Source organism: Ptychodera flava, chromosome 21 (genome assembly GCF_041260155.1).
Source record: "Ptychodera flava strain L36383 chromosome 21, AS_Pfla_20210202, whole genome shotgun sequence".
Taxonomy (NCBI): Eukaryota; Metazoa; Hemichordata; class Enteropneusta; family Ptychoderidae; genus Ptychodera; species Ptychodera flava.
Window position 1 is genome coordinate 32,119,742 of NC_091948.1, and position 26,826 is coordinate 32,146,567.

Here is a 26,826-nt window from a genome sequence, read left to right on the forward strand (position 1 = left end):
GTTCCAATCGCATTGGTAGCTATCATTTTACTCGCTTTGATAGAGAACTTTTAATCCCTTGTCAAGGTAACGATCTTACACAAGCTCACCTATCAGATCCCACTCTCCGTTTTGAATAAATCCTTCAACATCTCCTGCTTCGTACAGTTTTTGTAGATCCACTTTGAAGCCATGGAATGTCCATGAGCCGAACTTCATGTAGCATCTTTGCTCATCAAAGGGGAAGTATTCAATGTCAATCTCACACGTGCTCTTGACGATTCCAGGCGGAATGTATTGACATAATCCATCATTGGAGATGAGAACATTAGTTGGGAACATACCATTAAACCGCTCGTCGGCACTAAAGAGAGTAAAAATGAACGAAGTACAATTACTAGACCAGAAGAACTTGATATTCGACTCACGTTTTGGAATCGAACTGATCGCTTCGGCGTCCCTCTTGTATGAAAAGAAACAGGATCATGCCAATTTCATCCAAAATTTAAAAGCATGTAAGAAGGGGCCTTTCTAACCATACATATATATAATGTAATGTAATCCGTTAAGCAACAGTACGGGAGTGACAATTCACCTTTCTGTGCATTTAATGGCTCTATTGACTTCCAGAGGAAGCCTTAAATTGGCATCAAACTGGTGAAAACCTCCATATTGGGCAGATTTCATTTAATCCAGTCAGTGCGATAGCCGCATCGCACAAATTGAAATGATAGGGCTAGGATTTGTTTATTCAAACTCGGGGCGCACTGGTAGGAAATGTCATTGCGAGACATAAATTTCTAATGGGAAATAGCCTTTGGAGGTAATAAGCTTTCTGCATCTTCGAAGCGAAATTTATATAGATTTCCGATGCGATGAAACAACATAGTGCTGTCTGCATTGAACGCTAAAGGCTTTTTCGTGACCTTATCAATGTACATCGATGGAAAAACTTAACCCCCGACGAATAAATGGGGTCTCCAAGACCAAGTATTTGTCGTGGCCTGCTGGAGTTTATAAATTCATCGTGGAATGCACGATGTCCTTCTCAACCAGTCAGATATTTTACATTGCGTCAACTGGAAGATCTTTAAGTGATTGTATTAAATGATATTGGTAGCATATGGTTGACTTACTACAATAAAGTGCTGAGTTCTTTAAACACTGCACCAATGAATGGCATATTGAATTATTTCGTCTCATAATGTTCAGTTCACTTAGCGAAATGATACGATTCAGCGGAAAGGCCCCGGGAAGAGATATAATAATATTTGAAATGTTTCCATTGAGTTCTTATTATTTAAACGAAAAATAAAGATGTGATAGTGTAAACACAAGCTGACTATAAAAACCGAAAACACCCCTCTATGCCAATTTATCTTTGGCATTTGTTGGCTGACAAATTATGTGAGCAGAATCATATGTAACCGGTTTTCAAAAACGCATTTATAATACTCTTAACAAATATTTTAAAGGCCTCCCTGATATGACATGGAGTGGAACACATTTACATTTGTTACAGTACGTCGATTATTGAAAGCAAAATCTGGAAACAACGCATTTGAAAATGCACGAATACTGAATTCTCGCCGACAGCAAGCGTTTCATATTTCCGCAAGATATTTTCATCGTCATTGCAAATCTAATGAAAGTGTACAGGAAATAAATGGCGTCCCTGTAAATAAATGGACCGAAGATTACAGTTAACTCTCGGGTGAAACAACATAATTCTGTTCTTGACTGCGTGCATCAGGCGTAACGGTTGGCACTGTAGCAACCTACTTAAACAACAGCTGCACAAAATAGATATATGAGATTCAAAGATAAGAGACGTGATGATGTGTGTAGTGCTCAGACGGCCATGTCAAATTAATCGCTGAGTGATCTGAAGAACACGTTTTCTCTTCTGATATTATCACGCTCTTTGTAAAGACACAGGGAGGTAGGTATGGACCAGTAATGTGGCCAATGATGTAACATTGTAGGGAGCTTTATATAACACTGAATTGAAATGCACCGATGGTTCAACGTCATTATTATGCAGTATACACAGTGAGTGACGGCAAGAAAAAATCAACTGTTGTAAGAAAGAAAAGGTAGAATTCCAACAGATTTGTTTTTAACTTCATGAAGAGCTGAATCGGATTGCCAATTTTAAGGTAGTAATGTGCCTCGAAAGTAAACCGAAAGACTTAAACTTTTGCTCAAACTATCCCCGATTAATATTTAAAACATTCTATTTCAAAATCAAGAATAAAAATCGGAGGTCACCGTGCAAATATTGGTATTAAAGAAACAAATTACCCAAGATTTACCGAGATTTGAAATTCAAAATGGCCGCCATCCCTGTGTTAACTCTATGGGGAAGAATAAATTTTTCAACTTTCGTAAAACGAAGACGGTGCAAGGTTTTTCTTTACACCAAGAGCTTTAAAATGAGTCCCTACAAGTGGCGGATCAGAAAAGAATTGTAAAAGTTTAAGTCCGAATATCTGTCCCCGAGGCGTATTCTACTTAAGGGAACGATTCTTCAATTAAATGAACAGGAAACGCTGTTGCTAGAACACAATCTCCTTTCCGTCAATTTTCGACGAAGTGTCGCCGGTAAGATGTACAATGCAGAGAATAATGAGAAACACGAATACTGTTTAAAATGCCAGAACAATACGATGTTAGCAGATGAAGTGATGGTATACAAATATGACAGAATTCGACTGCCCTCTCTATTCATCGATTTGTAGCAGTCTCTGCATCTTTTAATGGAAGCGCCCCTGTAGGAAACCACCCTTCACTGATCAAAGTGCTGTTGCTCTACTGCCCTAGTGTAGACACTTTGTTTATTCAATCTCTGGTGGTTATACTAGTAATATTATACTCTAATCGAATTTCAGACGTATCTCTAATTACACTGAAGCTCACTTCTTTGAGTTCACTTATCTTGCTGTAGCAACTGTAATTAAGACGTACTAAAAACCGTGAGATTATTTCATACAGTATGCATGTATTACCATTTCAAGCACACAGAAAACTCGTCAATATTTTGAAGTCATCTCATACCTTGACCTTTTTATCTCCGTCAATTACAGAAGTGAGCATTTTCTACCTCATCTTAAAGTGGCACTTTTAAGGGTTCAAGTTCATCTTAGCTATAGGTTTAGAATACTTTGTCCCTTCGAATAAAGAATTGCGCTCGAAAGATCCGTGGTAATTAGGTTACCCTAGCCCTTTTTGGAATTGCTTTTGAGACAGAGTAGGCAGCAGGGAACCATGTTTTGAAATGGAAGTCTTAATAAATTCTTCCACGGTTTATGATACCAAACTAATCCCAAGTAGCACAAAGTAATACATCAAATTATCTTATTGCCTCTAAAACTAAATGCAGATAGTTTGATTATGTAGTGGTACCGCAGAGGCTAAGGAATATGGGTAATGATTTGTCGACCAAAATAACCTTCCTACTATCCTTACTTGTCATTTCTTTGGTCTACAAATGGATGGGATGCCTTAAGTGACGTGGAAACTCCATCAACATTCAATGGACGTCATTACCATTGCAACATCGTGCATTACTTTAAAGCCCGTAGGGAACACTTTCTGAAGCAAATAGAAATCAAAACGATCTCGTGTAATTTTTAGTTGTAAACAATGTCCCGATGGACTTTCATTTATTAGAGTCAATCGAAAAGATTGACGGACTTCCCTACAATTCCCTGAAAAACATTAAAAATCTAAATATAGGAGGCAACAGCCAGCAAATTATATAATGGTTTTCTAGTTAGATTCTGAATCAACGCACGGACTTCTCATCAACGAGCAAATGGAGGCGAAAGTTTTGAATTTGTTACCAAATCTTTATTACAGTCGAAACTCATTGGATAGAAATAAATTAAGAGTGCACGTGTTGCTGCATGTCTGCCAACATGAACTCACTAAGCACCAGCTCAGACAATAAAATCCACTTTCATCTGAAGCTGTCTGGCAGTTAAATCATGGAACAAGACAACTTTCAAACAGCTGTGAAATAAAGTTGACTGACCGTTTTTCAACGCCGTTGCATGGATTTCCATTCCCTTCATTGCGCAATATTGATCTGCACTTGTCGATAACTCCTATTGTCAACGTCATATTTTATCGGCATATTTGAACACGTCAGGTTACTAATTTGCATAAAACTGATATATTTCTTTTAGCATGCTAGGGAAACGCACGTCCCATGGCCAGCTTAATCTCTGAAATTGGCTAGTCGACTTAATCTTTGAAATTGTGCTTGTTCAAGAACTCATATTAGTTCAATAAACATGAATGGTGTACATTGTTAACGAGCATTCGAAGGGGCAAAAGAATTATCTTTGTGTTTATATACCCAAGGGGAGTTTTGATATTGCTTTATTAGCTAGGACTGGAAGGAAAACATGCAGCATAGGCAATGTTCTATTATTTAGCATCGCGTAACAAGGGAAAGCCGGTGGATTCAAGATGTATTTTGTTTATATGTTTTTCATTCATATAAGCATGTGATCTTTAAATGATAAGTTATTTGTAAATTCGAAATTCTTAAACTGTCAGTTACACATCATTTTTATTCCTAAAATAAGAAAGATAAGAACATCTCCAAATAAATTTGTCTAATATTTACCTGGTAATTGACCCTCAATTTGAACCCCATCCACCAACCCACTTCACTTGCTCTACAACAAACAGAGGGATAGCGTTCATCTGTTTAAGGGTCGCTTCCATGTCATTGTACTGTTTTATGTAGCTAACCATCTGTGAAAATTCATCATTCACTTGCCTTCGCCAAATCTTGTTGACCTTCCGTGCAATATCGTTTTTCTTTGTCAATCAGTGGTGCCAGCATGTAAACTGTCATAAATAAGGGAGTACATGGACTCTTCGTGAAAACAGTTGAAGTTTCAATTTCTTTGAATCAAGGCCTAGAAAAATCCATTGCATACCACTTATAGCTCTGCATGGTTTTCACATTCCGAGACACTGAAACATGTCTTCTCGCAAGATACAATATGATTGCTAAAACAGACGCAAGCAGAAAATGCTTCATCCAACTTTGTTTAAACTATTCATTGTTTATCACTATTTTTACTTTACTTAAATTTCCCGATGTACGGTAGACCATCATACAAGCACACATAATATAATTTCGCGAACGATCGTTTTTTACGAATTCTGCGAGTACGAATACTTGGCCAGACATCCGTGGTCCGTGTGGGGCAACGACCTTGCCATGCGTATGAATGGTGCTTTTACAGTTCAACAACCTACATCACTTCGAATGAGTCAAGTGTTCGACTTCAAACAATTCAGACAGATGGCATTGTAAAGCTCTACAAATTATAGACAATTTTCATTTAACCTTCGGGTGTATGTAAAACGTCTTCATGAATGACCAATTTGCAATTCATATCACGCTCATTAGACACATTATTAAATAAATTCGTCAATGACTTTACTTGTATCAGGTTTCTCTCTCTAAATTTAACTTTTACTTATTTTTGATTGTGACGAATTATGTCTATAATGCGTAGCAGTGACCTTTAGGTGTAAAAATGTCGAGGTCGACCATTACTTTAACTCGATTCAGCGGTTTGGGAGCAGTACTCCCCATGGATCTGGTCTTCACGTCGAAATAGCACTCTAATAGTGAATGATAGTTTAAAAATACAGATACTCCAGTATTTTGAGCGCTCGGTAATCGCCACAAATGCTAGCATTAGGGGGCCTCAGATAAGACATCCAAGAGTTTCAAAGAATACTTAATCTTCTGCTAAAGATTAGTATTTCTGATGCATTCTGGAAATAATGATTGGATTCGACAGAAACTTGACAAAAAATCAACCAATAAGTAAAGTTTATTATTAGGTGAAGCGAAATGGGTTGGTGGGTAAGTCGGTCCTCATTACTTAGTGACTCAATGACAAAGAGTAAAGACATTTAACTGATATATCTCCTGGCCTGTATTATGGATTACATGTGCATATCGCTACAGCCAATAGCACTGCCTATATTCATGCTGATGATACTAAAAACTAAAAGCGCAATCCTTAATTTCCCCTTTGCCGCTAGCCTGAAACCAAGAAGCGTACAAACAATCACCACTACATTTTATTTCCATTCGGTTGGCAAGAAAATGTACGGTGCGAGACTAGCGTATCTAATTTCAAGGAACGAATCGACGTAAAACCCTACTTTTATTGATTACCAAACAAATCGTGAGCCACTTTTAGTATCAAAATTGATTCAATTTCTGGATCTAGATCTCGACTTTTAGGGATCATAGTATGAGGTCAATATATTTCAAAGTGAGTCAAGCCATAGACACTCTGGGATCTATGTTCTTGAGGGTCTAATGGTCAGGTCAAAATCTCATTCAAAATCTCGTTTCACGCGAGAAAATAAATGCTTCTGTGACATATATCAGCAGAATACTTGTGGTGAACATCGACCGAAATTTTCATGTGAATTCTCCGAACGCTATTAAAGTGGAGGCGACGATTATCTGAGTTTCAGGCTTCATCGGCGATGAGAAATTCGCTCGGTAAAAACAATCGTGACAGAAGGAGAAGCACTAGTAATTTAAAATATGAAGTCAGTGCATGGTAATACTTTACAAAAGACGGTGTAATTCAATCACTTGATTGCTTGGCGATATTCGGAACATGCTTTCACCATCAAGGTTTTCGTTTTTCTCTCCTAAATGCTGACCTGTCTCTTTTTTGTTGACATAGTGGACATTAAAATGCGCGAAGATTACATCATATTGCCTCTAAAACCTATCATTTGATGCGCTGACACAAAGTGCACTGGAGCATGTCATGAAGCAAAAAGATATATGAAAAAATCAACCACTGCTTTCACTGTTATTTCTTTAATGGTAAAACTTGGTAGTAGTGTCTGCATCGAGATATTTACCTTCATTTGTCGATTTCGATTTGAAAGCAGAATACTTACCCTACATTACAATAGTAAACGTTATAGACCACGTATCTAAGTTTATTGAACAGCAACTTCGGATATCTTCAGGTTTAGGGGTTCTCGGCATAGTCTATACTAAAGCATAGACTCACCTTTCACTTTTTCTTATGGTACCTACCTACCTACCTTCCTACCTACCTACCTACCTATCAAACTACCTACCTACCTGCGTACATATCTACTGTATCTACCTACCTGCCTACCTATACCTACCTACCTACCTACCTACCTACCTACCTACCTACATACATACATACATACATACATACATACATACATACATACATACATACATACATACATACATACATACATACATACATACATACATACATACATACATACATACATACATACATACATACATACATACATACATACATACATACATACATACATACATACATACATACATACATACATACATACATACATACATACATACCGAGCTCTCAATTTTTCAATAGTGTTATGGTCTGCCACTTGTGGGGGGCTCGTTTAAGAGGTCATGGTGTAAGAACACTTGCACCGTCTTAGTTTTTAGAAATTCGAAACTTTAATGTTTTCGCCATAGAGTTGGCATCAAGTATCGGTAAATGTTAGGCAGTTTACTTCTCTTGTACAAAATATCGCACGGTGACCCCTGATTTGTATTCCTAATTTGGTTGGAGAATGGTTAAAAGTTTCATTTAGGAAAGTTTGATCAAAAGTTTAAGTCGTCCACTTTCGAGGCGTATACTACTTCAGGTGTGCAGTACGCGCCCCGAAATTGAAAAAAAGTCAAGGGGCTGCAATATTTTATTCGTACTTTGTCGGGGTTTGCGGATTTAATTTATACATGTCACACGATTTTTTGGCGCGATGGAGTCACAAGGTTGGGTGACGTAAGAAAAAACTGTACTGAGCTAAAATTAAAGCCTATGCCATTGACGACATCGATGACGCTTTCATGTTTAACATTTTTATAGGAAGAAAATATTTTCTTACAGAAGTTTAAGGTCGTACCGTTTCTCATGGTAGCCACCAAAGAATCGACGAATGTAAACTTGGAGGTAGTCGCATTACTTTCAGTCGCAGACGACACTGCCATCTTCTTGGCGAATTCTAGAATATGCGCATGCGTAGACGGCACTTTCAAACTTCCCTATAGTCAACAGTTTTTCCGAACTGTTTACGGGTTAATAATATCGGAAACTGTCGACTGTTAACTTGCTCTTTGCATGTATCAGCGTCAAAATTATGCATACTATGTTGTCGCAAATTAACAAATCACAACACAGAGTTTGGACGTTTGGACGAGTTGTGTTAGACTATAATAATTTGACGTGCATTAAGAACAACTGTGATAGTTAAAAATCGCCTTGATTTTTCTGAAGAATGATAAAGTCTACAGAGTGATGGAAGTGAACAAACTGTAATATTAAACTCAGTCTGTAATATTTAGCATTCATGGTCAGAGGAGGGGTGTGATCTTACCTATTGTACAGGAGAATGTCAGGGATCCACAACATTTCGGAAGGTATGCGGATCGAGGTGATGTTTCCATACTGTCTAGGATTCCAGGCCAGATATGCATCATGCCAATGCTATAACAAAATGAATGGACAATTTTGAGACAACGACAATTAAGAAAAGCATTGTTTAAGCGACTATCAAGTTTTATTCATTGCAATTTCCATTCTCATTATACAGACCCATTCCTACGCCTGTGACATTCAATATTTAGCATGTTACGATTGAAAGTTACCGAACGGTGTATATTGTGCACTGTTAAACCATCAGAGACCATATTATTCCCATAAAATGGCGATGGGGAACCTTTAGTTCGTGAGACATGTGTGCATGTAAATGATGCTAGAAAATGTGCATGGACCCACAAGAGAGATGGTGTCCACTCTTGAATTATAATTCCAAACGTTTGAAAGCGGGAAAGAATACATTACAAAGAACAATACGGACTTACCCTTATCTTATCCGTAACCCTAAGTCTATTTCTTAATATAGATTCGTTGTTTAAATCACTTGATCACTTGGTATACAATATCGGGAAGTTAGAAAAAATGTGTATTGATTGTCATTCACGGCCACGTTGTGACAAAGAAGTAAATTTGAAATTTCTGACACCGGGTAAATACTGTTTTTGCTTTTAATTAGTAATGGGAGAGTAATTGGCATGTTTATACATGAAGCTTGACTGTGAAAAGTGCATATGCAGCACAAGAACTCTCTATATGAACTTAATGTAATTCCTTGTTTTAGCAGGTAGGTGGCAGCTGTCCAGAATTCTAAAAACCCATTTCATTATACCAGTGTATTAATCATTAAATGCCTGTACGACAGCGATATAAGAGGCATACTGCAGTTTGCCACAGCAAATTAGACATCCCCGGTAAGTGATAGACTGTTAAAAGACCAAGAGTTCGTGATTCAAATCCTACAATAAATGTAAATATATTCACAAGGCAAGACAGCTTTCCAGGTAATTTGCGGCTTAAATCAGATTACCCGTAAGCCGGTAAGTGGGTAATAGTCAATTACAACTAAACTCAGAATTCACTGTATTTGCAATCATAAAAGGTAAGTGCACCTTGAAAAACGTGCGATCGGCGACCTTTTTCTATCTCCCGGTATTTCAATTATACACTTAGCACACTGATAATTGACCACTAAATCCGTGCTGTATAATCTGGTAGCGTAAGCAGACCTAACATGCAGCATGTGTTTGAATACGTATTACAACGTCAGCTACATTCGTTAAAAGAAGAACTACACAATTTACTGTCCTCACAAATGAGAGTGGGAAATTGGGATCCGTTTGATGATGGCTTTTAATTTTGAAAGGCCGCAACAGTGGGCGTTTCATCCTACAACCTACTATTTGTTGTTATCTCGTTTACGATTCAAATGCATGGAAGAACGCTATCATCAAACACTGTCACAGAAATAAAATTATCAATTGAAATGTGCGACTGTCGTACCGAATTGATGAAGGTATTAAGCAGTACACCAGATATTCTAACAAGAGTTTGTGGTTTAGTCCCATGCACTTATCGATTCTATTTTTAAGAACGCTTCATCATGTCTATTTCATTAACTTGGTGTGCACGACTCACTGATAATATGGTCTTTCCTAATTGCATGATGACTATATCTGCAGTCAACTCATGATGGAAAAGTGCGACTGTCGTGCCGAATCGATAAAGGTATGAAGCAGTATGCCAAAGATTATAACAAGAGTTTATGGTTTTGTTTCATGCGGTTATCGATTCTTCTATTTCAAGAACACTTCATCTCTTCCTTCATGTCCATTTCACTAACTTGACGTTCACGAGGGGAGAAAGGTGTCAACCTTAGAAATGATTCATTGATGATATGATCTTTCCTAATTAGATGGTGAATATATCTGCAGTCAAGGATAGGTTGCAGAGTTACAAAGGTAAAATATTAGGCTGCATGTTCGCTGCCTTTGAGGACCACCCCTATACTCTGCAAATGGATTTCTAGCTGCTTAAACATGCTGATAACTTTGAAACGACACATACCATTATGGGGTATTGAAAGATGGTAACTTTCTCAAAGAGACAATATGAGCTCTCAAATTTACATCTTTTAAAACTGTTTTATTCTCGAATGCTCTGACAGCGGTTTCTTCGGAAGTCTGTCTTTTATGACAGAGGTTTCCAAGAGTCTCAATATCATTCAGTGAAAAAGAGTTTAATAAAAATAAAAAGCTGGCATATTATTCTACGGTCGCACCTGTCTCGAGAGTAGGCATTACGCGCAGACGTGCATGGATATTGATGATTCTGGTGATTTTAAAGTCTCTAAACATTATAAGTGTCTGTAATATCTCTAAATTATTGTACTTATTGTTCAGCTATACCATAGACCTTAAAAACGGAGTTCTATGGCTATACCAGTTTGAAATCATCACGAAATAACTTCTTTTCTATCGCTCATTATTATATTTCATTGATCTTTTATTGTATAGCCAACATGAATAAGATGACTATGAAAAGGCAAGACGATAGCTTCCCCATCTTGAAGACATGTTGGAGCGTTGTTAAAACAGTTAAAACCATTCCAATATTTTTTTCAACTTCCAAGTAAATCCATGTAGGTTAAACTCGACCGGAGGAAATCCGACGGTCACAGCTGTTAAGACTCAAAACTTTAAAGCCTCTTAGTTAACCTTCCTAACTAGACGATATGGACTCCAGTGAGAATTTAAAGCCATATGATATTAATAAAACTGGTTTGATAGGGGTAAGTTTAGTCGTTTTATTTACACAAAGTACCATAACGATCCGCTTAATGATATGTTATATTACTGACATAAAATAGTCCAACAGAGCAAAGGATAATTTTCTTCCCACTTTTGTTTAACCAGTCTTGTATTCACCCTCTTGTGCTCTTTATAGTTGATACCATCAGGCCTTTGGTGACCATTAAATAAGACACTGAACATTGTAAGTTTTGTTCGGCCTATCAGTAGTGCATGCGCGGAATGCTGCAGCAATCCAGTGGCCAATAGACATTTTAGATCATGTATCGCTTGCAGTCATGAGATCACGCCTATCCTTGCTAGAGGGTTCCACATCGAAAGTGAATGCCATTTCATTACGTTAACTTAATGGACTATTCAAGTAGACCTTCTTGCAGACATAATACCTTGACAGACGAGTTTGGCATATGGATGTAGTTAAATCGTCATAGCCAGATATAAAACATGACGGCTTGCTTAGGGACTATAAATCACCGCATCTGACAGTATTTTCCTAAAACGCATGTTTAGGACAGAGCATTGCAGATAGCCTTTACAATGATAAGAGCAGATCATGACCTTTAGCGGTGACATTTAATAAAGCAGCAATATCTGTTTAACTAATCTAAACATCTTTTCAATAAAAGAGCCGAAGACTCTAAAGTTACTGGAAATCTTAAGACGTTGCTTGGCTTTAGCTATGGCTACATACGGGGAACGTCTTGTTCATTTTTACTGAAACAAGTTTCATTTTGAAATAGTGTGGACATGTTGAACGCATACATATTCTTCTTAAACCTTTCCCAGTTGTTCAAGTCTAACGAATAGCCTGATGAAGATTTTTCAACCGTCCAAACTGTTGGCGGTTCCGTTCATATGCCAATGTCAATGTCATCTTATCTCCGCAAAGTGAGTACCCGCCTTTCACTACTTCCATATCGCCCACGTCTGCTCAATAAATTCGAGACAATCGCCTACACCTCCCGCCGGTAAAAATATAGCAGAACCCTGGACTGTCTTAACCCCGTTGAGCTCCCGTCTCATAACTTTATAAACTGGGCAATTACTATGATACTGTGATAATGGAACTAAAACAACGACAAGGGCTCTTATTAAAATTTTTCCGTGGTTATTTTGTCATAAAGAAGTGTGATATGAGTTGAAACTGTATTTCATTTTGTTTATTTGAAGTTATTGTTTGACAGGCATTGCAATATCAGCTTGACAGTTCGATAACTATCGCATTTTCCATATTTTGTACAACCTGCGATTGTCCGTAGCATCACTGTGTATATGCGACGGATGTTCACAAATGAACGTTTGAGATGATACCCCGCTTCAACAAATTATATTTGCGCGCGATGAATATTTATTAAGCTTATCGTTAGTCACAGGCAGCACTAATCACAATATCAAACGGATCTTAACAAAACAGAACAGCAATTAGAAAAACAGACCTATGATTTTTTAATAAATAAATCAGTATTGATAACTGTTACGCTTAGACTAGTGTTCCAGAGATATATGAGAGTTTTCATTAGTGTTCAAGATTTCAATGTATACGTACATGAATATATATATATATATATATATATATATATATATATATATTATATATATATATATATATATAGGCCTATATATATATAAAAGTATATATATAGTATATATATAAAAGTATATATAAAAGTATATATGTATATATATAAATATATATATATATATATATATATATATATATATATATATATATATATATATATATATATATATACTCTACTATATCAGTTATTGTCCAATGTTTTACATGTGGCAGCACCATCAAATTACGAAATGGTAAAAAACTTAACGGCAGTAGACCTCCCATGGACAGTGCAGTGTCTATTCACGCTATTAGATTGCATGTACAATTTCATTGACAAGAAGTGTCCGTTTTACATTGTCATTTTCTTGAAATTTTGACGAAGACATCGACCCTCAATCGAGCAGTGACACTGTTAGTACACGACATATTCAATCGGATACAAAGAATATTCTGATTTCAATCTCAGGAAGTTATTGTTTCTCAAGACATTTCAATGAAACAGCTGACACCCTTATATTAGGTAGAAGAAAGATGAGTTGTGCCAAGTCAGATGTCTTGAATCACTTTGAAGCGGTCGTTTAACAAATTTCGTTCAGGAACAGCTGCCACAACAAGGTTTACATTGACCCGTGTTTAACCTCAGGCTTGACAAGGTTATGCAAAACTTTCAAGCAAAAGTGAAAATGTCCACTTCCGCTTTAAAGTCTCTCAATAAGTACATATAGCGTCAGGCTATCACGAACTCTAGCTGAATATCGCAACATACATACAACAGCCATGGGATTTCAAATTGTGCTTGTCAATATTCACCAACGCTTGGCATGACATTAGCCTCATAAATGCACAACTGACAGATTTCGATCGGTTATGATAAAAACAGGAAATATGTTTAACTAATGCCTTTTGCTGTTCGTCAGGATGTTTGTCTTTGAATTTTCTTCCCAATATTTGACTGAAAACATGAGGTATATATGTCCGATCCTTGAACTGTCCAACAAATGTCATTCAAATGTCATTCATCTTTATACGTGTTAACGAAAGAATGACAGGAACTCGACGGTTTAATAATGTAAAGATAAAAGATATTTAATGGACTTGCCAAAAGCAAACAAAGAGAAAATCTTGACAATGCAATGTAGAAATCCGTTCGTCTTGCCTTTCACATTCTTTGTAACATGATCATCGTTTATAAAACGGCTCCATGGCAAAGACAGCGTGTGTCGTTAAATCTTAGATGCTCACATGGCGATGGAATGCTAATGGTGACACAAGCTATCTCAAAATCGATAACTTAGATTTGATTTCTCTTCGTGTACAAAGCACTCAAAAATGCAGGCCAGTGAATCGTGTCAGCACATTGGCAATATTATCATGATTTACGTCTTGCGAGAAAACGTGAAAATATTGCAAAAAAATTACGAAGAAACTTTATGGTCTCGTTTCGACAATTGCAAATAATATTAGCAAGCAATGCTGCTGTTTATCAAAAGTCTCACACTTTAATAGGGTTTACTTGGATTCCTCGATAGCACAAATGCGTGAAAACTATTGGACATATATCACAGTGTTAGTTTTGGGTAATCGAAGTATCGTGTTCAGAAACTTGTTGTAATATCAATGAGGGGCAAAGTATGGCGCCAGGGTTATCGTAAAATCAACAAAACGTTAACATCTCCAACACTGCAATTTTTCACAGTGTGAGGCACATTACTTTTAATTTTTTTACGAAAAATCGTATTTTTCAACACCAGTTGCCCATCAATAATATTAAACAAGGATTGTTTGCTTCATGTCACTCGTTTTCTATAGACATGGACTGGATGTAGGAAAGCCCAGTCTTTACGCAGACATCCATCAAAGATAAACGTCATAGACTGAGATTGACGTTGTTGCTTCTGGGTTTTATTCATCTCTCTCACTGACTGAATGCCACAAGCGAACCATTTGAGCGAGAGAGAAATAAGATTGATCTAAATCCAGTGCGGTTTCATTCTTTGCATTCGAAAGGAAAGATTTTCGAACAGCGGAGCCGATACGACAAAGCTATTTGTCAGTCAGTCACGACTACTTTGCAATATTTCCCCACCAAATCAAAGCTGTGTAACTATAGTTTTGAGATGACTGAGGGTTGGTAGATTGACATCAACATTGAGATGTACAGTGGCGAATGACGAGGGCACGATGCAATCATGTACGTCGAAACGGAACAGCAAAGCCGATTTACAAAAAATCAAATTTATTGTAACTACATTGAATCATTTAACAGTGTCACGTTGATCAGTGATGGATGTCTAATCAGTTGATCATAGCAAGGATTATGTGTCTGACATAGATCCGAAAAAAAAACCTCAAAATGCCGGAAAATGTGACAAAAATTGTTTGGTCATATATTCATTTTCATGAAGGGATTTAATTTAAAGTTTGTGTATTGTATACTGAAATATCTAGATATCATAATTATTTTATGTACATATCAATCCTTAAAGGGACAAAGTCGGCCATTTTTCATGAATTTTGCTTGATACGAGATACTACTTATATTGTTTGACATGTTGAAAGATACTGAATGAATGGGTGACCATGCATATATTCGACCCCAGTTTTAGACACGATACATGAAACCATCGCGAAAATGAATTAATGGTCATGATCATTAATTCATTTTCGCCATGGTTTCATTTAATTTGTCTAAAACCGGGGCCGAATATATGTTTGGTCACCCATTCATTCAGTATCTTTCAACATGTCAAACAATATAAGTAGTATCTCGTATCAAACAAAATTCATGAAAAATGGCCGACTTTGTCCCTTTAAATGAAAGGGTGGGGATTAGCCGGGCGGTTTTGACTGTGATGTCTCCACCATACGTTGTGAGGTTGAATCCGATCGAGAATGTGCTTGATTTAGTACGAACAACTTTCACTTAAGTAACAGCGTAAATTTCCAATCTTCCCCTGGATACTGTGTGATATGATTTTCTATTAGGTATGCATCTCAGTTACTTACCACTCGCATCCATACGTTCGTGGTTAATATCTGATTCTTTTCATCCTGAGGTAGAAAAGCAAAAGGCGGAGAATACGGTCAATCTTGCGGTTTTTGACAAGTAAGATAGTTACTTGGAATGAATTTCACCCATGAGTCTACAGTATGGTGAAATAATTCTGAGATGACAGCAAGAAATGAGCGGAAGTCGGCACAATGACGTTTTTGTTCATGTGTGAGTGCACATGCAAGTAATTATTACCTTTGTTTACCACACAGCACGTTCAAATATGCACATACATCATTAAAACCCAACATTGAAGAAATCCATATTATAAAATGACTAACATTTCGACCTAAAAGTGGCCAAAATGTTGTGAGTGGAGTCAACTTCTAAAGAAGACATAAATTATCAATTCTACGCTTTTATTTTCACTGTTTGATATAACTGTAAAATTTGCTTTCGAACCAAAGCATCGAAAACGTAAACCCCCTTCATTTGCCCTTCTGAGTTCTGTTTCCTTTATTAAAACAGGCACTGTTCAAAAAGAGAACATTAAAGGCAGGCATTAAAGTGGCACTCCCATTTGGTAACATTTTTAAAACACATTTTTTTAGTGCCAACGGTCGATATTTGACGTGGCGACTGCGCGCGGATCGCGAGATATCGATAAAAACATGTCTTCAAAAAAGTTAAAGTTTGAATTCCGGTGGCCCACCTAAATTCAGCTTCCGAACATAAAACGTTCGGCACTGGGGCCATTGTCAACTAAGCTATGGAGTACGAGTCTACACTGACGCTGCTGTACGCCACAGTACCACTTGCCTCGGTGATCGGTCATGCCCCGTGGGAGAAAGCTGAGTCTTACTGACTTGGTGATAAAGCAAAAAACAATTTTAGCTGATTCCACCAGAATTCGCATAGGTGACTAGCCCAGTTACGTGCGGTTGATACATAGCGGCCACTGCGTGGTATGCATAGACGCATACCACGCGCGCGGCGAACCACACTACTGTGTGGCAGACGACGAAATGTAGTCATCGGAGGCGACTAATATTTAACACGTAAAAACTTATGTTTATGTGGTAAAAATATAATACAACTGATTTAGAATAATGACAACTACAAAGCTAAGAAGAAGTTTTCAAAAACTGACCTGTGGTAAAGGCATAATGCTGTATATAAAGTCTTCGCAGTTGGAGGTAAAATTGCGTCGTTCGAACTTATTATGGACTCCCTAGAATATTGTCAATTAGCACAACAACAAACCTTCGGTGGATTTCGCGTCATAATCAGAAACGATCGTTAAACTTCGGGATGTGAAAAATACGCTCGGGAAATGACACGTTTTTATCGATAACTCGCGATCCGCGCGCAGTCGCCACGTCAAATATCGACCGTTGGCACTAAAAAAATGTGTTTTAAAAATGTTACCAAATGGGAGTGCCTCTTTAAAATGTACGACAACCATCAGACGTTTGACTCTAAATTAAAATATTTGTTTTCAGTAATGCAAATATTTGAAAATGGAGTACAAGGACTATTTCGTTTTCGTCACTGATACATTTTCCAAATGGCTATATTGTTGTGTTATACACAGTACCAAATGAGGAGTAGGGGGAAGACGCCACAGTATCCAAATCACGCGTGATTTTGACGTTTTCCTTAAATCTCATGGGATTTCCCTGTGAGTGATGAACAATCTTTAAGTTTGACAGAATTGCACTTGGACACAGTGGGTAATCAGAAACCCCTAGGCAAAATGGTTTAACATGAATAACTCAATATCAAATATTTTGCAGCATCCATATAAGCTTACTCTTCTGAAATGATCAGAAAATGTCTGTTCATCATGTGATCGTTATTAAAAACAATGACTGAAAACTTATAATCTCCTCCCCACTCCGTACAATTTCAAAATGCAAATATGTGTACATAATTTGGTTGCTTTATAGGTACTTGCCAGAGAATTATTTTGCTTTGAAAGAGTCCTTTCTTTTCCTGGAACTGTTTAATCAGTGATAAATGTATTCATACATATTTGAGGTTGAATACAGATGAATCAGTTTCCTTATTGGGGTCACTCTGACAAGACAACTCCAATTGGATTTGAGATCAATCAAAATTAGGATGGGGATGATTTACTAGAATGAGATCATTAATGACTATTTATCGAATATTATGACGACAATACACCTGATGCAGCCGCTGATGATAATCGGAGAGGCGTCATATACGTCTGAAAGTACAAATTATGGGCAAACTCCTGCAAATTTGAGTTAACTGCAACATAATAGCGCAAGCTTATGCTTGATTCAGAAGAAAACTATTATCCTGTACTTGGATTCCAAGGAGACAGCTAATTTCCTTTGGGCCGATCTGTTCAGTTGGTTTTCCACTGCAGGGCATGCTGATAATATCTTCATATGAATTAATAGTTTTCAATTAGTTTTTTTTTATTTTGTTATTATAGCGAGATGATTTCCTTATGGGATTTACTCATGAAATGTCACTTCCTGTATGACGTGTTCATCCACCAGGGTTTGACGCTATGAAATGGAACGCCACTTTATAATGACGCCCTTTTTCATCGTCATGACGTCATAACATCCTAGCTCTGGTGATGGATACAGTTAATGTAGTTGTGAGTGACCGCTCTACTGTTAATTGCCTAAAGACATGATAACTGTACTAACATATGAAAAGAGTTGTCGAAACTGATGCCATTGACCAGTACAGATATGATAAATGATTAAGGATTTATAATGTTGAGCACCATCCTATAAATGTTTCGATAAGTACTTCATTGCACAATACTTAAAGGAAACATCTTCTGTTTAGTTCAGAATTTATCATTGATTGGTTTATAATTCGTTTTGAAATTTCATATTAAATGTTATACAGATGATGTCAAATATTTTGTCTCAATCACGATACATTGTTTCGTCATAAAAGCGTCCAAAACGTGAAATAATTGTACCGGACACTGAGCATTTTTATCAGAAGGTAATACACACGCCCTGATATGGATAAGCCTCGGGCCCGTATGTTTCATATGTTTATTAATATCTAGACAAACGGATATAGAAATGAAATTGACAGTAAAGCACTGTCAGATGCCAGATCGTATGCCATAGCATTAGAATATCTCAATCTGTTTTCATTGAAGTAAATTGGTGTAGCATTGTGGACGATTATTAAACTTATTTATAACGAGTTCATAATGGCCATGTAGTGGAAGAGTATAGTTTATCGCTTGCTGCAAATAAAATACTAGCCTAATGTACGCTAGCTTGCCATCGGTGGGATTTAAATGATATAGACCTAAAATAAATTTTTCGAGAAAGTAATGACCTTAGCCTTAACAGGAAATGCTGAAGTCACGACGTTGAAGGATAATCAGGGCTGGTTTACCCAGCATGAATGATGTGACCGTAAGAAACAAATTTCAATTACACTCTTGACAGACAAACAAGTTGCAGTTAATCAGGGCGTAAGTGCTGACACAAATTAGATAATTAGAACGGTTAACGCTCTGGTAAGATCTACAGGATTTATGAATTTCATCACGGACAAAGTCAGTCAAGCGATGAGAGAATAAAGATTGATTTACAGTCATCTGAATAATGAACTTACCAAGTCTATGATTTGGCGAAGTGTTAAGCCCAGTTGAACGGTGATTGGCTCACTTTCGTTCTTAACAGGTCTCTCCAATTTATTATAGTCCGTTAGTATGTCTTTCAAAAGTTGTCGTTCATGTCTTCCTTGCAGTGAATCTGTAAAGAAATTCAATGAGAGTCATCTTGTCAATGAAACTCAATGAGAGTTATCTTATCAATGAAACTCAATGAGAGTTATCTTGTCAATGAAACTCAATGAGAGTTATCTTGTCAATGAAACTCAATGAGAGTTATCTTGTCAATGAAACTCAATGAGAGTTATCTTATCAATGAAACTCAGTGAGAGTTATCTTGTCAATGAAACTCAATGAGAGTTATCTTGTCAATGAAACTCAATGAGAGTTATCTTGTCAATGAAACTCAATGAGAGTTATCTTGTCAATGAAATTCAATGAGAGTTATATTGTCAATGAAACTCAATGAGAGTTATCTTGTCAATGAAACTCAATCAGACTTATTTCGTCAATGAAAAATACAAGTCGCAAACGATAATCAGTAAATTTCGGTCAAACCAATAATTGATTTTTGAGAATGATTAAAGCCTAGAAAGAGTGATGGTTTCATCGCAATATGCATATTAGTGTCTTCAAGTAGGTCAGTAAAGCTTCGGCAGCTAAGTTGTAAAATCATGCAATAAGGTGACAGCTGTGAAGGACGAAATATTGTCGTTAAAACACGTGGTAGTATTACTGGAATAATGTTTTATCTTTTTCAATCGACTTCATAGCACTGAAGAAAATAAAACGAAAGTGATTGAACCGGTGTCACAGGGTTTAACCGGAGGCGGACAGGCAGACTCAAACAGAAACTTGTCTCTGGAAATACTTTTTGCTGAACTTATGTGTGACTTGTCCACCAGATAATGTTGACCCATTGGATTTTACTTTCGACCAAGTGACCGCTCCTGACAAGGTTGTGAGCACGTTCTGCACCATGGATCTGTCACGTGTTCTATTCAAAAGGAAACGATGCTGAGAGAAGAGAAGAACAGTCATGCAAACACTGAAATTATCTGACCACAGATTGTATGCAAAAAGCAACTCAAACTTTGAGCTTTACTTCGATTTGGTCAACTCATAGTAAAGTAAGGCTACGATCTGAAAGTGAGTACCAGTACACGATATCCCAGGACGAAGCAACTTATAATTGCTAAGAGATTTATAATCAAGCTTTTAATTTATTTACCTGCATTGCTATGAAAGCTGTTTCAAACGTATCAGCTGAAGTTGATTTCTATTGAATTGAACGAATTATCCAAACTACGAATAAAAGTTTATCAAATAACACATCTCGATTAAAATTCTCCCGTTGGTTCGTTAAAATATACTATTTACTGTAATGGCTCAATCAGAAAGCTGATTACATGGAACTATTTTTGTTTCGTCTTTGAATTATTTCTGCAGTGTCGAAGAATAGTTTTCACTGAATTATCTCAGCTGTATGATATGTTGTTGAGGGACAGAGATCTGAATACATAATGCATGCAGATGAAATTGACTAATCAAACCATCAAACATTCTAGTTGAGGCCTACTAACCTTTACCAAGTCAGTTCTGTCAGTGTCATGGTCACGTGGACAAATGTCAAACAGCAGAACAAGTAGTGAATACGTTTTATTGACTGCAAAGGTCACGTGACCAACACAAACGTGTTTTCCGTTATTTGTTCATAATGTCCAGTATGCGGACAAGAAACACTAACGTTAAAGAAAGAAAACGGAATGAAGCTAAGATAGCAATGTTAAAGGTGGTTCATCGACATTTTGACTATTTTCGGGGCGTTTCTGTTTAATAATTTACCCTCCACAATTATCGGCTCTACCTATATCCATGCTCAGCTTAAAATCAAAGACAGTGTAGCTTAAGTTTTGATATTTTAATTTGTTTGTTTGTTTGTTTATTTGTTTTGACTGGAGCTAGAAAAGTGCTTAATAAGGTAATGATTGAATTCACTTGATTTTTACCAAAACATTCACAGCCGTCGCCAATCAAGTATTCATAGAATAGCATAAATTCATGGAAGTCGTTGATCAGCTTTATCCGTCAGTTAGCTATGACTCTGGAAATATTTCAATAATTACGCTGCGAGAGATTAATGTTATCCGGTTAAACGTGTAATTATTTCTCTCTAAGATTAATTTCATGCTTGACATTAAACACGCCTTTTTTGTACAGACCTAGTTTTCTGCCTACGTCGCTACTTACAGAAGTAGCAATCCTTGAGGAAATGCGCATAACGTCGTATTCAACTGGAAAGCAAACCACGCCAAACAGCCTTTTCAGACTGTTTCAACTACGAATGTGTAATTAGGAGCAAAGTAGGTTGATTGCCTTCTTGTTAGGCGATATCACACCGACAAACTGCTTCATTTATCTAGCTTCTGGTAAGTTTCGATGTTTTGATTGATGACACATTTCTTGTCATTAAACTACTTGTGCCCCGGGCTACAGTATCATCGTGATATATCATATCGTCTGCCAGGAATTGGTTATTATACGGATAAATTGCCAGTGTACCGGATTTCAGCGGTTTTGTGACTACCAACCACTCAGTATATCTCCGTAGATGAAAAAAGAAAGAAATTCATTTTATGCATCATTTCAATGATTATTTGAAAGACGATCTCGAGCAAAGTTACCGTTCTATCATTGCTACATTTGTCCAATATGCGAGACTACTTTATTCTGTGTGTATACATAAAACTACACTTTCTTTTTCAACTCCAAAAGAAATAGGACGAAATTCTTGTAACTCGTCACTCCTCGATACAGCATTTATGTGCGTGTGTAATGTCTCACGTTAATGCTGACATATGAATTTTAGTCCGGGACAAGAATCCTCTTGTCAAACACGATTGGAACTAATTTGGGATAATTGGATTTTTATATTTTTTTAAATTTCTCAAAAGAGTTAGGTGCCAGATAGTTGAACGTTGCAATAATACAAATTACTCATAAAAACAAGTGTGTAATGTAAACAGAAAAGCAGATGAGATTACATTTCTAGATTAAATCGACATTATTTCACCATCCAATTATCCCAAATCAGTTCCAATCTTGTTTGTCAACAACAATCATGAAAATATCCTCTATAAAGGTTTAGCTATTGCTCCTTCAATCTATTCGTAGACTTATTTAACAATAAAGCACAGTCCCTCTGTGATTTCATGGGTTTTTTTCTGTGCAAGTCCAGTGCACGAAATGAGTAAAGGTCCCAACTGCTTCTATAATATGTTAACTTTCTTCTGATCGTTGCATCAACTCTTTGAATATATATTCACATCAATATGGTCTTAATTATCATTCCAATCATACAGATTACCATGAACTCAGTAAAATTAATAAAATTCGACTTGTTCCATCCCGTACACTATAATTTTGAAGTAATGCTCTCATTCTTGTGTCAGTATATTTCGCGAATTGTGGGATTTGTCCATGAAATCAATTTCTGAATTAGTCAGATATTCTAGTGATGAGTACGATGAAGACCAAATGAACAAAAATCTAATCGTGCTTATTCTGTGCGACACTTGTTTGTCATTTTGCAAAACAAGTAAACAATCGTAAAATAACTCTAGACCCAGCGCATTTTTCCAAAATCATCTAAATCTTGAAGTTCAAAGATTTACATCATGAGCATTTACCAAGCACATAATGCATTTACACAAGTCGGTCTTGACAGAAGTGTACAATCGAACACAGCTAATAAGACGACTTCTATTGGCTTCTACAGTCAGGAGGTGCCTAAACAATAGATTGAATTACGGTTTTGTGTTACGGTTATATCCTGCGCAATCCGATGACAAGCAGGTGTTGTTATTGGCAGCAACTTAGGGAAGCCTATATGCGTAATGCAGTAAATCGTGTCTGTACAGGACATGGGAACGTCAAAACCTGTACAGATGAATAGATGTGTTTGGTTTCCGTTTAATTTAAACAAAAGCCAACGGAATTTAAACAAAGATATCGCTGAGAAAATAAACCAAATGACTCCATACAATTTACATCTTCGATTGCCATGATAATACACACATGTCAGACAACACCGTCCATTCAACGAGAAGACAATGTCAGAATTTAACTTTATGTCATCGATGAATTACTATAGACTGCCGTGTTAGACCAGTAAGTGTAACTAGGATTTTGGAATGTGCTTTAAAATCCGATCCTCTGAACATCTGTCTGGGATGCAATACAAACAGCATGAACGAGATTTCCATTCGAAATATCAGAAACTATAGCAGATTCCTCACTCATTATGGATGCATGCATGCAGTTGTTGCTTCCATGGTTTTTGATTGTGAGGTGATATTAAGAAAATCACTTTGTATGAGAATGAAAATATCGAACTGTCAGAAGTTGAGCCCTAAGTCGGTTTCTACACTAATTGCCACAGAAAATGTTCTTTTAAATGACAGAACAGTCGATGAAGTCGGCACCATTACTTCACCTTTGCCTCAGGCGTTAATACGTCTCATAAGATTTTGCAGGGGCTTTCACAGTAATTATTTAATATTCTCTCCAAATTGCTTTATCATGTTGCCCGAAGAGCTTCGAATTCCATTTGTTTCCCCGGGATTGGGTTGTCAAATATTGATGTCACCCTTCATTCTCCGAAATACGTTGGCTGGTGTAAAGTACAATATTATGTAGTTGGCAGTATGACTCGTAAGTTTTTGACATATCCGGAATGACCCTTCAAAACTGATGAGTCAGCCGGTATACACTATCTTTTACGCTCGTGTAATTGCGATGCTGGTCGTAATTTTCGCATTTTCGCATATGCGTAAAATGATGTATTACATCATCTTTCGATACCTGTCACACAACAAGGCTGTCATAGCGCGTAGCCTCTTAATCGTCGTGCCACCCAATCACAAAGTTTGATGAATTGGGCTATCAAGTATATAATGCCAGAAATAGCGAAGAGCGTTTCTGATTCGCCTTTGTCTTTAGACATGGATTTTGCCGCAGGATGGTGAACGCAGTAAGAATACATGATTAGGAACACTAAATCTTATCCACATAGAGTGTACATGCCATACTGTCAGTACGTCAGAGGAGGATTTTAGGGAACCTGAGCGGTAGAGATTAATCGAGAGATTATTGTGAGCTGTAAGATTGGTACTAGAATACGATCTTCTCTCTCTGCGTTTGTTTCAATGATAAACACGTCCATGGTATTCTTGCATACAGCCATTCAATCGACTGCTGTGATTTGTGTGACAAAAAAGTAATATGCTATTACGACTTGATTCGAGTTTCCTGTAGACTCCAACAGACCTGAAATTATCGCTCCATCTTACTTTTTCTCATGTATTATACCTTGGCACATATTTCCTCGGTAACTAAAGTGCGCCTGATGTTAACAACACTTTTCATAGCACATCATGATTGAGCGCAAGTGATTTGTTCGAGTCTTGTTGAATACTTGAAAAAATGATCCACTGGTATCCTAACGCCTTTCCATTTCATGGGATAACACATTGTTTAAATATTTGTCGAACGTGCTATATGGCAAATACATAACCATATAATAATTTTACATGGCGATCATTCATGCTACAGAAGGTGAGCCTGGCGGGAAATTTTCATGCTACATTGAATAGCCAATTTACATCTCATTAGAGTTGGATTTCACAAGTTTTAAGTTGGACTATGAGATTAATCTTGCATTCACTCGTTTTTTTAATAAACAAATTGGTATTTCTAAATGTAAGTGTACAAATGAAAGCTAAGTGAAGTAGGAAGCTCATGAAATATATAACGCCAACGGAGCACCTATGGCCGTCAAGAAGTGATTCAGGTTTCAATTATCCTTCCTGGACTTTCATCTAAATTAAGAACATTAATTTTGTTCTTATACTAGATCTCTTTGCATCAACAGGCCTAGGGTTAAGTGGCAGCTATTCTAGTTGCCATGGAGACAGCGTCTTATTTCAGACCTCACAGATACTACTTAAATTGCGAATATTTGTCCATATACTAGATGAGCACATTTAGACTCTGTCAAGCGTGTGCAAATTTTCTAGTTTTCGCACAAACACTTTCAAACCGTACTATGCCCTCATATTTGTAATGTAATCAGCTGTGTTTGCACAAGCGAAATATTACATGCTTTCGCATCAGACTTCGGCATCACTGATAATCGCCCAGTGCAATTAAACTTGAGCGCATTCTCACCGTCGATCTGTAGACCAAGGTCGAAAGAAAAAGGTGCCAAGACATTGTTGTGTAGAGCTCGAGCTCACCGACGAAGGGAAAGTTCTGTCACAGAGTAATTTGCATATGAAAGGACATGGTTCATGGTTATTTGCAAACCGAATGGTGCGAGAACAGATCGATGGCTGAGTTGCAGCCACCAGAACACTGTACGTATATATAATTACAACGAACAGTTAGAGAGAGAGAGAGAGAGAGAGAGAGAGAGAGAGAGAGAGAGAGAGAGAGAGAGAGAGAGAGAAATTAAAATCTTTAAAACAATATAACATATATCGCCTTATGACTGACATATGATATTAGGTATAGGCTTTTTAGAATGCATTTAAACAGAGCTTTGAAAACGGTATTTTTAAGTAAACCACTTTTTGTAAAATTAACAATTATTCAACAGACTTAATGCAGATAATGACGGATATTTTCAATTTCAGATGACAACATTAGATGTTCTAGTGGTATAAATTGATAATACTCCCTTTTAATGTTTGTTTACTGGGTCTAAATCTAAAGTAGGTGAGTGGAAAGGAATTTTCTCTGTCCCTTAGCGGTCACTCCGCAAACGTTTGTGGAGTTTGTGAAGTGGCCGTAGGGTGACCGTGAGCAGAGCAGAAGTTACTTTACATTGCATCATCTTCTGAATCCCAGAATTGTGGTTACGTACAACGACAGACGGCGATCTTGTTTACAGCTCACTTGCTTTCCATTATACAGTTCAGCTGCAGAAGCAAATAAGAGATTTTCCATGCCGTGGTTCCTTGAATTAGCTGGCAACGTTTCTTTTAATGATGTTTGGGAGGCGTACATTGATTGGAAAGTCCACAGTGCGACTGTGATAATCATTATGAGTATTAGATGGTAATGTAGCATATTGATCTGAACTTTGCTGATTTTATAGAACTGATGGCGTTAAAGTATCGTATGACACATTTTAGTACATATACATTACACCTTCTAAATGTGAACCACGTGATGCCAATAATACCGATAATAACATTGCTGCATTAAGCAAGAGCTCAGCGTGGACATGAACAAACATCTCAACATCGAAAAACGTCGTATCTTTCAAATCATGTATTATATACAAATTTATAGCAATATATGAACTAAACAATAACTTCAAAGAG

The 26,826-nt window shown here is 37.0% G+C and overlaps 1 protein-coding gene across 1 annotated transcript in view; it reads right to left on the minus strand.

Moving 5' to 3' along the window:
• LOC139122041 (neuronal acetylcholine receptor subunit alpha-7-like) overlaps positions 1-26,826 on the minus strand; it is a 51,090-nt gene that overhangs the window by 14,870 nt on the left and 9,394 nt on the right. The window contains exons 2-5 of the mRNA XM_070687405.1: positions 19,441-19,580; positions 15,825-15,869; positions 8,446-8,555; positions 90-343 (exon numbers count right to left, since the gene is read on the minus strand). Of these exons, the coding sequence (XP_070543506.1) occupies positions 90-343; positions 8,446-8,555; positions 15,825-15,869; positions 19,441-19,580 (549 nt within the window). The remainder of the gene's footprint in view (positions 1-89; positions 344-8,445; positions 8,556-15,824; positions 15,870-19,440; positions 19,581-26,826) is intronic.